Source organism: Acomys minous (assembly GCF_964271855.1).
Source record: "Acomys minous genome assembly, chromosome: 7".
Lineage (NCBI taxonomy): Eukaryota > Metazoa > Chordata > Mammalia > Rodentia > Muridae > Acomys > Acomys minous.
The window spans coordinates 114,817,476-114,835,398 of NC_140488.1; the positions used below are offsets into that span (position 1 = coordinate 114,817,476).

The 17,923-nt window shown below is 38.3% G+C and overlaps 1 protein-coding gene across 1 annotated transcript in view; it reads left to right on the forward strand.

The window, feature by feature from the left end:
• The window catches only part of LOC311601126 (amine oxidase [flavin-containing] A), a 54,121-nt gene extending 51,065 nt beyond the window's left edge, over positions 1-3,056 (forward strand). The window contains exons 14-15 of the mRNA XM_084788525.1: positions 884-946; positions 1,135-3,056. Of these exons, the coding sequence (XP_084644651.1) occupies positions 884-946; positions 1,135-1,281 (210 nt within the window). The 3' untranslated portion in view covers positions 1,282-3,056. The remainder of the gene's footprint in view (positions 1-883; positions 947-1,134) is intronic.
• Positions 3,057-17,923: the final 14,867 nt, after the last annotated feature.

Sequence of the window (17,923 nt, forward strand, 5' to 3'; positions counted from 1 at the left end):
CAGCATTTCTGTCATCTGATCTTTCTGGTTCTTTGTTTTATCTTTATATGGATATGTAGCAAGAAACTAGATATTTTTGCTATTTTATTGAGATAATTATGCACATTTATGGAGTACACAGATATTTTGATGCCTGTGTATAATGTTCAATGATCAAATCAAGATAATTAGCATCTCCTTCACATCAGACATGTATCATTTCTTTGAAACACTCAAAATCCTTTCTTCTAACTCTTTGAAAGTATATAGTAAATTGTGATTATCTTTAGTGATATATATATTCCTCCCATTGAATTATATTTTGGCACCTATTATCTAGTCTCAGTAGCCTTACTCCCTGGTACCTTTCTTAGCTTCTGGTAGCCTCTATTTTTTCTCTACTTCTATAGGATTCACTTAATTGGCTTCTGTATATAATGGAGAGCATGTGCTATTTGTCTTTCTAGGCATGGCAAATTTCATTTATTGCTGTGTTATCCTCTAAGCTTATCCATGTTGTCATATTGATAGGGTTTCATTCTTATTTAAAGCTGAATAATGTTCCCTTCTATGTGAATAACAAATTTTTGTTTTTTATTTTTTGAGGCGCGGTTTCTTTGTGTAGCCTTGGCTTTCCTGGAGTCACTTTCTAGACCAGCCTGGCCTTGAACTCACAGAGATCCACCTGCCTCCGCCTCCCTGAGATCTGGGATTACAGGCATGCGCCACTGTGCCTGCCTACAGTTTTTCTTTATTCATTCATCCAATCTATTTCTTGACACTGATAGTCTATGTATACATTTCTATGCCACCCTCTTGTGGGTTCATTGATGTTTAATATGACTTTGAATTTGTCAAAAGTATTTAATGTTAGATTATAATGCCATAACTACTTTTCTTTCAGGTCTTGAATGCTCTAGGAAAAGTTGACAAGAAAGACATATGGGTTCAAGAGCCTGAGTCCACTGTAAGTTTGCCTATTCCATCTCTATAGACCAATTACAGCACATAAAAATTGCACTGCCCTTCATTCAGCCTCTGCTTTTACTATAGATGCAACTGTCTTGGGAATAGAAATGCATAATATTACAGGTAGCCTTTGTTTCTTCTAGTTATAGCAAGATTTCTATTAATGATCTGTGTCCATCCATCTAGGATGTACCAGCATTTGAAATTACCCACACCTTCTTGGAGAGGAACCTGCCTTCTGTGCCTGGTCTGCTAAAGATCACTGGTTTTTCCACCTCTGTGGCTCTTCTGTACTTCGTATTGTACAAGTTTAAACTTCTGCCACGATCCTGAATTTTTTCACCCTTGGGCCTCCTGCTTGATCATCCTTAGCACCATCACCATGAAAAGGAAAATATGGATGAATTAAAGCATGTGTCTTGGGCCATTTAAGTGCACTTGATTTAACCCTCCTCAGTTTAATTTCAGTATTTGTAAAGTGATAACAATCCAAAGAATCACCTAGTTTATTTCAGTAAGATTAAGTTTCATCCTGTTTGTTAGACTAATTCATGTTAGATAATAGAATAAAATGTTGTGAGTGCTTAATTTTAGAAAGTCAAGTCCATGAGAGGAATAATTTCTGGGTTCTGTTTTTATTGCCTTTAATGCAAAATAGTTGATGGTTTCAGAAATAAAATACTTGACTAATGTGTCTTTTGTGTAGCTTCCCAGATGTGCAAATTAAAATAGTGGCTGAAATGTTCCCTAGGCATCTTCACTGACTAGTCCTGTGTGAGACAAATTACAGTAGGCACTTTCTTTTCTGGATTGTATCTAGACATAAATTGATCATTGCCAGTAACATTCTGAGCTGATTTAAGGAAAGTAACATTTTTTTTCCGTGTGGTCCATGGCTGTCTGATCATAGTATTAGACCTCTAAGCCTGCCTGTGTCCTCACCATGGTAAAATCTTAGCATGCCATTTTTCTTTCAAGTATCAAAGGACACATTAAATTTTCTCTATTGTTGTTTATTGATACAGTCAAATACAAAAATAAAATTAGGGCTCTATGTGATAAGCTCACTTGTTTAACTTATTAGGTTTTATAACATACATTAAATTAAATGATTTTATATCTTAGGCATATTATGGATCTGGAACAGTGCCTATTTATTCTTTTTCCCACTTGAAAACTGTCAATTTTTAAAAGAAAAAAACTTTCCAAAGGGTTCAACTACAAAGCACTTCCTTTTTAAAAAAAAGTCAACATATTTTTTATTTAAGAAGAATTAAAAGATTGCCAGCACATGCTAGCCAACCCAAGTTTATGACACTAGCTTTATCTGTCCTGCTTTATCTTGTAATTCAAAAGCATTTTAACTAAGTTAAAATTTTCAGTGATGTCTTAGATGTTATCCAGTACATAAGGAGTTGCCTTGATTCATATCAAACTACAATGAGAATGCTCAGCAGTGATCTGTAACAGCTGTGCACTTACCAACTAACTCAGTCCTGACATACCTTGAAATGATTTAAACAGCTGAATTGGCAAGAGTTCTAACAGTGTTCAAGTTGTTAACATTGAAATATTGAATGTTGCAAACCTCCTGAGTTTGTATTTTGCCCCTTTCTACTTCATCTTCATAATATCAATCTTGTTAAGTTACAGTTTGGGTATTAACATGATATCCAGTACAGATGTGCTTAGACATGTAATGGGAATTGGGAAATACCATATGTGAGGTTGTGTACCCCCAAAATAACAGGTCTTTTCATTGAAACAGAGAAAAAAAGTCATTTGAAGAGGATGATAATCCCCTTCCCAGTTCGGAAGTCCACTTGGCCTTTCTCCATAGTTAGGATGAGAATTAGATTTTAAAAGTACACCTTTTTGTCACAGCTGTTAAATATGGTCTCATGTTACAATGAAAAAAATTAAACTTTACTGAAGGACTGTGAACTATGTTTTATTTGATGGTTGTGAAATTGGTACCTAATGTTCCATATTCAAAATTGGCTCCACAGCTACATCTATGCCTATCATATGATTTGCCACTGAAGTAAGATTTTGTCTCTATGGTACTTGGTTTTATTATTGCTAATAAAATGTGATGCAACTCTTCATTCAGATAGACTTCTTTGTTTGGCTAATAGTTTATCAGAAGGTCCAAGTGGTTTCCTATAGCCAGAGCGACAGACTTTTAAGAAGTCCTTGATATTGAGACTACAAATTCTTTTTTTTTCCCCCGGGAAGCTAAGCAGTGCTTTTTTATTAACTATTTTATATATACATTTATATTATTACGCATATATACAATAAACTACCTACAGCAAGAAGAACTGTGACACAATCAGGAATTATATAAATGTTACATTCTTAGTGTTTTGGCTATTTTTATTTGGCAGCCTTGAAGAAAACATCTTTCCTATCTTGGTGCATCTAAAATTCTGAATGTAAATCAATCTCCATCACATCTTGTCATTATCAACTTAAAACATCTATCAGGACTTAAAAACATCTTAACCCCTAAACAACTAAGCTTCATTGTAAAACTAAGCTACTTGGTCTTCAACCCCATCAGAGACTTGAGAAGGAATAAACTTGATTACCTGAGTATGCTGGGAGTGCAGGTTTAGTAGCTTTCCAAATGAGAGGATGACAGAGACAGTTTGCTGCCTGAAGAGTCACCCAAAACTCTGTAAAATGTTAGAGCATCTTCAGCCTTATATCTGACAGATATATTTGCGAGGTAGGAACTATTGAGGGCTTGCTCATCCTGTCTTAGGAGAGTTTGAACTTCAAATATCTGAAGGAGACTACAAATTCTTAACACTGGATTTGACCTTCATGTAATGAAGGTTGCCTGGGAGTAGATCAAATGCTATAGTACTGTAGTTTACCTGACTGTACTACCAGTATGGATTCTAGGACAGAGCTTTTCACCTAATTAGCTTATGATGCCTTGAACAGATCACTTGGGTTCTCTGCCTCAATTTCCCCATCTGTAGAAAGATGATCTTGTGCTTGATGTCTTCTTGGGATCCACTTCATTACAACGTTATGTGATTAATGCATTCCATTGCTAGCATTATCTCTCATAACTTTTTGGATTTCCTAGGAATAGACTGAGATGCTGGATCAGAGCAGAAAGCTTACTAGAGACAGCATTCTAAGGGGATGAGGAAAGCAGGTTTGTGCAAGAGATGGAGTCAGCCTGCAATGCAACTGCAATAGAAGGTTCAGGACATTTTAATGGAAGCTGTGAAGGTTGTTGAGAGTTACTTCCCATCAAGGAATGATCTAGGCCTTCCATCTGCTCGCTGGAACTACATGACCTAGGAGTTGTGTGTTCCTCTGAAAGGTACAAATTCCTTTTGATGACTGCAGGGAAATTAAAAGTGCTGCCAAAGGTTTAGTTTGCATGACCAAATTGTCCTCAAGTTCCTGATTTAAAAAAGAAAAAGAAATCTGTTTTATATCACTTGAATGCCAAATTGTTTTTGGATGCCTTTCATCTTCTGACAAAGAAGGAATTGTATTATACCAGCAATCATTGAGTAAAATTACCAGGAGTAGGTACATGAAGGGTAAAAAGACAGAAAACACAGCAAAAACTCTAAAGTGCCAGCCTAGCAACCCCACCTGATCATATGTCCTGCCTATATAGCGTCTTCATATATCCATGTCATGACTGACAAGAGCAATACAGACACCATGTGGGGCAGGGGTAGAGAGGAATTCTCACCCTTCTATAGAAACCACCACCCTCTGGCAGCCTTTCTTCTGTGCCTACCGATACAATTCTAATAAACAGGGCAACAATGGGAAATGGGTTAAATTTAAAACTAATGCTGTTCACACTACATGGAAGAATCCATAAATAGTCCCTGGATGGAAGAACCTGGTAAGACCTTGAAAGAAGGGTGAAAACAAAGGAAGACATCATGTGACAGTTTTTCCCCTCTAACTTGGCATTTTGTTCCCTTTGGCCAAGGCCATTCTCTCCCCAGTCTAAAGGTAAGGTAGGCCTCAAAGTGATAAATGCTGTTTTTTTTTTTGTTTGAATCAAAGCATTGAAACCTCTACTCAGATCTAGCCAATGGACAGGACATTCTCCACAGTTGAGTGGAGAGCGGAGACTGACTCTGACATGAACTCTGGTGCCACATATTTGACCACTTCCCCTTGGTGGGGAGGGGTGGTGGCATTCAGAGAAAGAATAAGCAGGCTACCAAGATGAGACCTGATAGGCTGTGACCATATGGTGGGGGAGGATGTCCCCTTCTGTCACAGACCTAGAGGAGGGGACTTGGGTGAAAGAGGGAGGGATGGGGGAACGGGAGGATACAAGTGAAGAGATAACAATTGAGATGTAATCTGAATAAATTAATAAAAAAATAGGAAAAAACCCCCAAAGTGATTGATTTAAACTGGAGTCAAGTTTCCCAAAGTATCATTGGAGGCTTCATGTAAAAACTTGGGCTAGAGGGCAAATCTAAACCTCCCTTTATTCATGGGTCCACTGACTTAAACTCCTTTATAGTCACTCCTCTGTGCGAGCCGGCTTTTCTTATTAATGGAGCTCAGATATTTCCCATGTACCACTGAAATCCATGAATGAAATGGGGGAAGAATCGAGTGGTATGGCATCGGTGTATACTGAGGGGATGGAGTGCTAATTGAGGATGAAAAGAGAATGGGAGAAATGCTTAAAGGTTTACAGAACAGCACACTAATGAGAACCCTAACATACGCAGCACAGTTTGGAGTCATTTGTTATTAAAATACTCTTAGACAGATATTCAGAATGCAGGGTTCGCTGTAATGGTGAAATAATGCAGGCAAAGCCTTAGCATAGATATTCTCCATCAATCTTTTAGAATGGAAAAAAACGGTGCTTCTTAAATTGTGAGCATTCATGATCTTGGATTTTAAAAAATCACTCAAGTAATACTTCACATCTATGTGCTAGGTTAGTCACTATGGGATTCAGTGGTGAGCCAGGCAAATGTGGCCTGCTTAGTGGAGCACATATGTCATTAGAGACGCCAAATAATCCATTAACTGAGGCTCTCTGTTCAGCGCTATTATAGAAAGGCACAAGGCACTGCTCATGGAGGGTAGGGGAGATTTAAGGGAAATTATTAGGATTTATACTCAAGGCTGCAAAAGCATCATCATATACAAGCCAGTGAACTGCCTGCAAAAGACAGGGAGTACAAAAAAAGACGACATGGGGCATCCCAAGAAACATCGTGAAGAAGTGTCAAATGTGAAGGGATGGGATAACAATTGAGATGTAATATGAATGAATAAATAAATAAATACTTTTTTTAAAAAGCAAAAAAAAAAAAAAAAAGTGGCAGATGTTACATTCCATTTGGCCCGCTGATGACAGTCCAATGCACCAGTCTTTTTCCCACATTCCCTCTCTGCGCAGCCCCATTCTGCCTTTGGAGATTTTTGAGAATTTGATCCCCTTAACTCCTCCCAGATATACTGCTACCTCCCCACTCCTAAATTCATGTTCTGTTTTCTCTCCTCCTCCTTTTCATTATTCTCATCCTATTCTCCTCCTTTTCTTCTTTTTTGCTATTTTATTATAATTTATTCACATTACATCCTGATTGTAATTCCCTTACATTTTCATCCTGTTCCCACCCTCCCTCCCTCTTCTGCCCTATTCCCCTCCCCTAGACCCCTGACAGGTGGAGGGTCCTCCTCCCCTACCTTCTGACCACAGCCTATCAGGTCTCATCTGGATAGCCTGAATCCCCTTCCTCTGTGTTCCCACAGGGCCTCTCTGTCAAGGGGAAGTGAGCAAATTTGGCACCAGAGTTCATATCAGAGGCAGTCCCTTTTCTCCCCTCCCCTTCTCCACATGGAGAAGGAACTGTCCATTGGTTATATCTGAACAGGGGGTCTAGGTTCTCTGTTTGCAATGTCCTTGTTTGGTACATCAGTTTGTGTGCCCACCCCACCCCCACGTGCTGAGTCCAGATCTGCCTGGCTTGATGTGATGGTCTTTTCTTCTTTAAAAAACAAAAACAAAAGCAAGCAAGCAAACAAACAAACAAAAAACAATTCACCTTCATCTGAGGTGACTATCTCTCAGGCCCTGCGCTAAAGAACTGAGTAAATTTCTTTTAAGAGAGCGCCATCTACTGGCCAAATACTATTCATTTCTGATGCAAATTTTGAAACATTCTTGACCATTGTCCTTGGCCAAAAACCAAGAAGTTTCACCTATACCTAGCTATGATGCTCTTCTTTTTAGTGGTGACATGAATCTAAATGTTTGTATCTAGTGTCTATAGTCTTTTCTCTGTCCTGTTCTTTGAGGAAGAAAAACTGTTTGTTCCTCTGACTCTGTTGTGCCTGTCTGAATAATAGGCAAAAAGGAAAATCATGAGCAAATAAGAGTAGTGGGACAGAAAGGGAAAGGAATTTTTAAAAAATCTTCAAAAGATGCCTTAGATGCTTTAGTCTAGATCTATGGAAAATTAGAGAGGGAAGAAATTTTGGCAAGGGGTGTGTGGTAGAGACAAAGATCCACATGATGTTCACAGTTTGGAAACCAGAATTGTGATTATTTTCGACACTCTAATGATCCTGGTACCATTTCAGATATCTTTTAGGCACACTAGATTATTTTGGGCTGTGAAAATTCAGGAAACATACAGCAAATAGTATGTGGCATCTCAAGCAGGATCCATGTTGCCAAGGGGTTCACTTAAGGGACCTACATGGAGCTGAACAGAAAAAACACCTTCAATAATATCAACATCCAGGTTGGTAAGCTATATCCTTGGCCAAACTGAGACTAAAAATTTATCTCAGTGATCTTGGTTTACATTTGGAAATGAGTAGAAGAGCTCAGTTTGCCCACTGTATATGTTCATCTGTCTATCACATACCCTTATAACCACATGAACCAGCAAACAATGGGGTAGGCAGATGTGAAGCTTCTCAGTGGGTTCAAGGAGGCAGCTAGCAGTGGATGGGCCCAGTATCTAGACTGGTCTGAGAAATTCTCAGTGCATACATGGACAAGGTAGGTTCATCCAGAGATGGGGCAAATTCACACAGGATGAGGAAAGTTAAAGAGAGAAAATCAGCTTTTCTTACAGCAGCCTTGAGTACCTTTGCTGTGACAGCCACTCAAATTTATGGGCTTCATCAAGACCTATTGTCCCTGTAACAAATGACCACAAGCATGGTAGCTTCACATGACATAAGCTTATTGTTTTATGGTTCTACATCTCACAAGTGCAAAAAATGTGTCTTACAGAGTTAAATTAAGATACCGGCAGTAATAGTTCCTCCTGGAGGCTCCAGGGGGAGAACCTGCTTCTTGCCAAGGTTGCCAACATTCCTTGGCTTGTGGTTCCTGTATTCCAACACAAGACTCTCTCTTCACTTTGCCCCTTCTGTCTCTGTCTTAGAAGAATCCTTGTGATTACACTGATCCTATCAGGATAGTCTATTTTAAGATCCTTAATCACATCTGCAAGGTCTGTTTGTGAAATAAGAGGACAGCTTTACTGCCATAAGAATTAGAATCTGAACAACTTTAATAGGGCCATTATTCAACTTACCATGTGGGCCTTGATAGTGAAAACAAAAGTTACACATCAGCACTGGCCGCTCCTCGAATTCTTGTTATTCCAGGCATGGAGGAACATGGAAAACCTTTGATGATTTCAAACTCTATGGGCTCCGCCTGCTCCCATTCATACCTAGCTCTACTGCCTTATACATTCATGCACACAGATATATACACAGTCACACACACACACACACACACACACACACACACACACCTGCTTTAACAATTTCTCAGTGTTGTCTTTTACATTAAAGAAAAAAAGAAAATAAACCAAGCTGGGATCTGGCACCCTGAGATCAGCATATCCTACCTTTCCTAAGTACAGATCTGGCTTCTAATTTTAGACCTTTAATAAACCAGCAAACTGAAAGGTTTATACACTAATGCCAGTGACTGAATTCTTTTCAGACTGCACATGACTGAAAATTGTTTTCGAAGGGACTTAATAGCCCTCCTTTTACAAGGCAGAGCCAAAATAAGAGCATCTTACTAGGCATTTGCCATTGGTCAATGCCCAAAGAGGTTAGAAAAGGGGCAGAGCCATCAAATTAAAGTTCATCAGACACACAGTAGCAAGTGCTGAGGGTGGGGGTGGGGCTATACATCAACACAGTTTAGTGTGTGTTAAGTTTTTTTCTCCTCTTTTTGCTCCTCCTGCTCCTTCTCCTTCTCGTTGTCTTTGTTTCTTTTCTTTTCTTTTCTTTTTCCTTTTTCTGGGAGAGGGGTAAATGGGGTACATGATCTGGTACAACCCAGTCTGGCTTTCAAAACGCTATGTAGTTTTTTTTTTTCACTAATTGAACAGTGAAACTGAATGTGACACTGGATTGTGTATCAGCATGTGGAATAAACTCTGAGAGCAGTGGGTTGGGATTTTCAACAGATATCAACTAAAATTAGTTCAAAGTCATGTTGAATTGTCTTACTTGCACATAATTAATATATGAATCTGATGCATTTGTTATGCAAAAAAAACCAACCAAAATGCTATACAGCTGACAATGACCTTGAATTACCAATTCTCCTTTCTCCATCTCCCATCTGCCTGCTGTCTTAAGATGGAGAATTAGAGAAGAACTTACAGTGTTTCCTACTGGGCCTAGGTTATTTTTTAAGTCATGTTTAGCAAGGTAGAAAGCTGGTTGAAATTGGAAGAGTTTATGATATTGCTGTAGGCAGAGTGGGGTTAAGGTCTTGAAACAAGCCCCAGTGAGCAAGCTGTTAGCCATTATAAAGAACCCACTGTTTACATTTGGTTAATTCTTTTACTTTTGAGATCATAATATAATTACATCATGGTCCTCTTCCCTTTCCACCTTCCAAAGCCTACCTTATAACCCTTTGTGATGGCTATTTGTGCTTCCATCTGGAATTCAACTAAAACTCAAAAATGAGGGGTCTTACCTATGAGGGACTTTTTATAAATTTCAAACGGGAAGATCCACTTCTAATCTGGGACTTTAAGGTAGGAGGACACATCTTTAATCATGATCTTTTGAGCTGGGAAAATCTCTAATCTGGGCTGATCTTTGTGCTGGAAGCTTATGTAAGGAGATGGAAGAAGGAAACTTTTGCTCTGGACCTGCTTGCTCTCCTCGCACTAGCAAGTCTACTCTTTGACTCGCTTTAGAGCCTACTTCTTTAGGATTCCAGTTATACTGAAGACCAGCTGAGACTGCCAACCTCGTGGACTGAACTATTGGATTCTTGAATCTTCAATTCATAGGCAGCCATACATGTATATATGTGCATATATTCAATTTATACATATTTATACATATATAGTATGTGCATAGTATGTATATGTGTATAGTATACTATATATTATATGCACATATAGAGTGTATATATACATTATATATAAATTCATTTTATAAATTCTTTTACTCTAGAGCAGTGGTTCTCAGCCTGTGGGTTGCAGTACCTTTGGAGCTTTCATATGAGATGTTCTGCATATTGGATATTTACATTACAATTCCTAACAGTAGCAAAATTACAATTATGAAGTAGCAACAAAAATGTTTATGACTGAGGGGACACCACAACATGAGGAACTATATTAAAAGGTCGCAACTCTAGGGAAACCTAACTAATACACCCATTTTTACCTATTTTCAAATTCTCGGCATTTAAAAAAATTAACCATTGATTCATGGATATATATCTATGTATGTACATATATATTTCTAAATACAATCTGCTTAGTTTGTATAAAGTCACTTGTGTGTATGATTTCGGGGCTGATCATTTAGTACTGGATAACCAATTTCTTTACTCTCCCCTAGAGACAATTTCTTCCCCTCTCAGCATTCCTGTTGTGTTAGGGTTTTATTGCTGTGAAGAGACACCATGACCATGGCAACTCTTATAAAGGCAAGTATTTAACTGGGGCTGGCTTACAGTTCAGAGGTTTAGTTCATTATCATCACGGTGGAAAGCATGGCATCATGCAGGCCGACTTGGTGCTGGAGGAGCCAAGAGTTCTACATCTTGATCTACAGGCAGCGGAAGGGGACTGACTTCAGCAGACAGCCAGGATGATTATTGTTAGTGATTATGCCTGTTTATTAAATTGGTGATTATAGATGCTCCTTCAATAACCATAACTTCATTAGCATTAAGTGGAGTAGTTAGATAGATCTGCAGAACGAGGCATGAATTCTACATGATTCAGTGGGTCTTAAGTCTAAGTAGAGAATTGTTGTTTGTTACCAAATTATGTGTGCCACTATTACATCCTCTGATGCTGGTCATTGATGTGGTTCATAGGCATCATAGCTTAGTAGGACTGTTGATTACTTCCCTTCTTTGGAAGGCACCATGACAGTTAGTCTTCCTTGTAGGTTTTGTGTCTGAAGTACATGGTGTCTTTAGCAGTAGGGACTTATTTTCTACCTCTGGGTGGGGGTACAAAGAACAATAGCAAAATACCCTGTAATATTTTGGGAGTCTCTTGGACAACCCTGATCAATAATTCAAAAGAGTGCTTCTCATAACTAGTTGAGGGTTCTGTTAGAGGTCTTTAGCTCCTGGAGGGAGCATTTTTAGCCCAGATGGGAAAATTTTGTATAAGCTATATTTATGTACTGACTTCCATGTTTTATATGTATTTTTAGTAGACAGTTAATAGTATATATACTGGGGAAATAGAAGGATCCAGAGGGTCCTAGAAACCTACAAGAAGAACATTATGACAGGCCGATCTGGGCCCAGGGGTCCTGCTCAAACTATGGCACTAGCCAAGGACAATACATGCAGTAAACATTGAAACCCTACCCAGATCTAGCCAATGGACAGGACATTCTCCACAGTTGAGTGGAGAGTGAGGACTGACTTTCACATGAACTCTGGTGCCCCATATTTGACCACGTCCCCTGGATGGGGAGGCCTGGTGGCACTCAGAGGAAGAATAGCAGGTTACCAAGAAGAGACTTGATGCCCTATGAGTATATACAGGGGGAAGAGGTCCCCCTCAGTCACAGTCATAGGGGAGGGGAGTAGGGGAAAATGGGAGGAAGGGAGGAATGGGAGGATACAAGGGATGGGATAACAATTGAGATGTAATATGAATAAATTAATAAAATATATTTAAAAATAGTATATATAGTTTATAACATTTTTAGACACCTTTATTATTTTACCCTCTTCTCTCCTTCTTATGTATTTGTCTCCCTCCTCTTCCTAATTAGAGCCCTTGTTTTCCCTATCAGATCATGTGCAACCTGCCATTCCTCTACCCATTTTTCCCCCATACCTCATCTGGCAATGGCCCATTTTACTTTCCTGGTTTCTGTGGTTATTCCAGGATATATACTCATATCTGAAGCATTGGAGCTAAGAACTTACAGTAAGAGAGAACATGTGCCATTTGTTATTCTGGGTTTGGGTTAATATGATCTTTTTTAGTTTCATTCATTTACTTGCAAAATTAATGATTGTATTTTTTCTTTACATTTGAATAATATTCCATAGTATATAATACTACATTTTCATTTTCTATCAATCAATTGTAGGACATGTATTTTTCTATTTATTTATTTATTTTTATTATTATTTTTAGCTAAGCATTTTTTGTTTTTACATATACATTCTTATACATATATTCAATAAACTACCTACAACAAGAAGAACCATGCCACAATCAGGAATTATATAAATGCTACATTCTTAGTGTTTTGGCTATTTGTATTTGGCAACCTTGAAGAATACATCTTTCCTATCTTGGTGCATCTAAAATTCTGAATATAAATCAATCTCCATCACATCTTGTCATTATCAACTTAAAACATCTATCTAGACCTAAAAACATCTTAACTCCTAAATGATTAAACTTCACTGTAAACTAAGCTACCTGGTCTTCAACTGTATCAGAGACTTGAGAAGGAATAAAATTGATTACAGATAATAGAGACAGTTTGCTACCTGAGCAGTCACTCAAAACTCTCTATAATGTTGGATCAGCATCTTCAGCCTTCTGGCCCAATATATCTGACAGACATATTTGTGAGGCAGGAACTATTGAGGTCTTGCTTACCCTGTCTAGGCAAGGTTTGGCCATCGACTCTGCCTGCATCCAGGCTTGCCCATTTTCTAGGCAGAATTCTGTCTGTGGAAGAAATGAGGACATTTTGCCCAGTGGCTTGTTTGCCACATTTGAAGTCATGTCCAGAAGGAGGTTCTTCGATGCTCATCATCCTCTTTGAGGTAGGCTGGGTATTGCCAGGAGTAAACCTGTCTCATTGCCATGGGATCTTTAAAATAAAAAAAAAAAACGTTTTAAATGCCATATTTGGTATGTCTCTGAGGTTTTTAATACCAGGACATGCATTTTTCTTCCATTTCCTAGCTATCGTGAATAAAGCAGTAGTGAGTATGGCTGACTCCCTTGACTGGTTTTTTTTTTTCAGTTCTTTATATCCTCTTGATATTAATCCTTTGTCATATGTGTGACTGGCAAAGATTCTCCCCCTTTATGTGGACATCCTCTTCATTCAGCTGATTGTTTCTTTAGCTGTGGAGAAACTTTTTTAGATTTATGAAATCCCATTTGTCAATTGTTGACCTTAATTCTTAGGCAAATGGAGTTCTGTTCAGAAAGTCCTTTCCTGAATCTATATGACATGGAGTACTTCTTTTTTTCTTTTTAGCAGTTTGAGGTTTTACAGTTAGGCCTTTGATCCTTTTGTAATTGGGTTGTGTGCAAGGTGACAGATATGGGTCTAATTTCATTCTTGTACATGTGGACATCCAGTCTTCCCAGCACTGGTGGAGATGCTTTTTGGTTTTCATCATGTGTTTTTGGCATCTTTGTCAAATAAAGTTGCCAAATCACCTGTACTTACATTTGGGTCTTTGATTTTGTCCCATTGATTTGCATATCTGTTTTTGTGCCCGTAGCATATTGTTTTATTGGTATGGCTCTGTAATATATCTTAAAGTCTGGACTGGTAATCTCCCAGAATTGCTTTTTTTTCCTTTAGGACTGTTTTGGCTATGTATAATATTTTGGGGTTCCATATGTGCTTTAGGATAGTTTAAAAATAACCCAATTTTATTATTTCAGAGTTTGGTGTTGCAAGAAGGTACATTTCCTGAGATAAGCAGCCAGATTATTCTGATCCTCTTATGGCTTAACTCAGCAAGAGGAAAGTATGTTTTTTTTTAAAAAAAAATTCATATGTTCTGGGGAGTAACATAAATTACTTTAATTGCACATATATACTTTGTATAATGTTCAGAGTGAACATACCTCCATCCTTACATTTACTGTTTTCTTGTGGCAAAACAGACAAATTCTCGTATCTGTTTTTGAAATACATATTTTATCATCACCTACAGTCATCATACTATGAGTTATAGTACCAGAATTATTTTGTCCAACTGTGACTTAGTGCTCATTGGTACATTTCACCTGTTATTCCTTCCTCCCTGCTATCTCCAGTTTCTACCCTCAACTTCCATGAGATCAGTATTTTAAATTTTCATGTAAAAGTGAGTAGTTTATTTTGGTTAACATGATCATCTCCAGCTCCATGAATGCTGTCACAAATCACAGAGTATCATCCCATTTTATGGCTGAATAGTAGCCCATGGTGTGATGTGTAATGCATTTTCTTTATCTATTCCTCAGTCAATAGACACATAGGTTATTTCCATTTCTTAGCTATTGTGAACAGTGATGTAATAAACATAGGAGTATGCATTTAGCTTTATTATTGACATAATAATTTCAATTTCTTTAAATGCCTATCTCTCACCATATATAAAACCCAGTTCAAGATGGATTAAAGACAAATATGTGAGCTAAGTGTGAGAAGAATATACAGAGAGGCATTGAGATGAGCAAAAATTGTTTGGATAGGAGCTCAAAAGCACTGAAATAAAAACAAAAATACACAAATGGGCTACAACACACTAAAAGGAAGTAGGAGAAGCCAACAGAATGAAGAATGAAAGGAGCTGTTAACACACCCTATCTGACAAAGGGTTAGCATCAAGAATACATAAGAAACTGAAGATAATGGCAAAAAGGAAAGAAAACAAAACCCATAATGGGATGAAAAGTGAACAATAGTCCTAAACAGAAATTTCTCAAAAGAGGGTCTACATATGGCCAACAAGTCTATGAAGAAAAGTGCTCAATATCACTCACCAGCAGGGAAATGCAGACGACAGCCATGGTCAGATACTACATCATTCCACATAAAATGGCAATCATCAGAAAGAGACCTCTGGCACCCACTGTCTGAAAGCCCAGTCCCAGGGAATCTGATGTCCTCTTCTAGATTCCACAGGGACTGCATGAATGTGGCACATATACATGCAGGGAAGACACCCATACACATAAAACAATTTTTAAAAGGAGAGCATATTGATTTTACATTTAATACCAAACAGAAGAGAGAGAGAGAGAGAGAGAGAGAGAGAGAGAGAGAGAGAGAGAGAGAGAGAGAGAGAGAGAGAGAGTACTTAGTCCTTATGAAAGCTAGAAGAAGATGTCTGATCTCCTATAACTGTAGTTACAGATGGTAGTAAGCACCATGTAGATTCTGGGAACTGAGGCTTGGTCCTCTGCAAGAGCATCAAGTACTCTGAACTAATGAGCCAGCTCTCCAGCCACCCCCACCCCAAGCATTTTCATTAGAATCAGATTACTGGCTAAGCTGTCCTCCTTTGAAGGAAAACACAAATGCCACGAACCCACATTTACAGAGACATCGAGGCCTGAGTTTCAATCTTGATTTTGAGCATATGTTTTTCTCATATGAACATTTAATAGGATAATGAAGGTAGAGCGATTTGTAACAATAAATTCTGACCACAACAATTAAGTTTGTGGTCTACCGTTATTCCTATTTGTAAAGCACATCTTGAGTTACTTCTCCTTTAAGGCCTCTCTGGTGAGTTGTTCCTTGCCAAAATGCATCCTAGATACCTTTTCATCAAGCACTTCAAATGTTCCCTTTACCCTTTTTACGCCTTTGGCATTGGAGATTTTACTCTAAGGCATCATACATGCTAAACAAAGCTACTTCCCCAGACCTTTCATTATTTCACCAATTCTGAAGACTGAAAAAAATGGCACTTGCCTCCAAGCATGATGACCTGAGCTTGGTCTTCTAGACCTACATGATGGAAGGACAGAATCAACTGCAAACTGTCCTTTGAGCTTCACATCCATGCCATAGCATACGTGTAAACCCCCATGCATAGGTAAATAAATGTAATAAACTAAATTTTTTTTGTGTGTGATAGGATATTGCTACATAGTGTAGGCTGGCCTCAAATTGCCTTCCTTAGTTTCCTGAGTACTTAGGATTGTAGGTATGTGCCACCATGTACACCTTCTCATTAGAAGCCTGTCAGTCCAGGCTCAAGTATCTTCAATAGCTGTTGTTTTGCACTTTGGAAATAATATGCCAAAGCTCCCAAGACCTTACAGGTTCTATTTCCATTTGCTTCCTCAGACTTGCCTCGAACCACTTTTTTTCTCCCTAATAGCCTTCCAGACTGCTAGTTCTCATAAACTCTCTGATAAGTCCAGTCTTTCTGTCTGTCTCTGGAAGATTCTTTTCTCCATTCATTCCTTAGATAATCCTTTAGGTCACTGATGAAGTATCATTTCCTGAGAGATAGATTTTTGACAATCCCTTCTTCACAGTTATTGCTCCACCATGACAGTTAAGCCTTGATACTACTCCTGATTCATCACTATTTGAAGTTATTTAATTAGGTTTAATGGTTTATATATGGAATACCAGCCTTCTGGAGGTCAAGGCAGGAGGATAGCTGTTTGTGGGGGGGATGAAAATTAAAACAGCAATAAAGTGTAATTGCACTCCAGTTAGAATAGCTATCATCAAAAGGGAGAACATACCGGGTTTGGTTGAACTAGTTGCATTATGTCTCCCCAAATGATAGGCCCTATCATAATAGGCTGTAGGTGTGTGTTTAGTCAAATATTTTTCAGGCCTTCAGACTTAAAGTTGGGGTCCCTAGTGGCTGCAGCCCTCGGTTGTTCACTTCCAGACATGCAACAACCTTATCCTTCTACCCAGTGTACCATACAAATGCATTTTTCCCCTATAGGATTGGATGCTGTGAATTTCTGCCTGAAGCCAGACAAAAATATAAGCAAGCAAGGAGCAAGAATCAGAATTAATACTCAGGGTTTACTATGAAACATTACTCATATGCAAGAAATTAAAAGCTACTATCATTTCTCATGGTCACAATTTTGTATGGCACCCCATGTCAGAATGAGGATGACACAGTTTCAAAGGGCATCCAACTACAAACTCAAGTTTGCTGCTCTGTAGTTATTTTATTTCTATTATAACATGCCCTCTAAAGAGGGAATTTTTTTCAAAAAAGAAGGAATTTAAATGAGCCAATTAGTAAGCAGAGGTCAGTCTGGAGAAATAATTGACAAGACCAGACCTCAGATCTCAGCAGGCTCCTTGGACTTAAATTGGAATCCAAGAGAGAAGCATTTATTCATTATTTATTTCATTCGATCATTCCTGACATGCCTTGTCTCTAGGGGAAGCAGAGAATCTGGCTGAAATACAAAATTAACAAATTAAAATTAATAAATACAGAGAAGAAAAAAAGAAATCTAGTGTTTCCCTAGCTTACTCCAAGGGATGACATGAATGCTAGGCAAACCTAGAAAATATGGTGGCCCATGGTTTCTCAGAATTAGAGCAGCCTTCTCTTCCACTCCTAGAATTCCCAGCCCCATCCTCATATATGAATCCAAGGACAAAAGTCATGCTTAGATAAGGACAAAGAGAGCTTGAAACAAAACAAGCATTGTTTGGTATATGGATGCTTTCAAGCTCATGGTACATAGCATCACCTTCTGTAGATGAGTGTCCA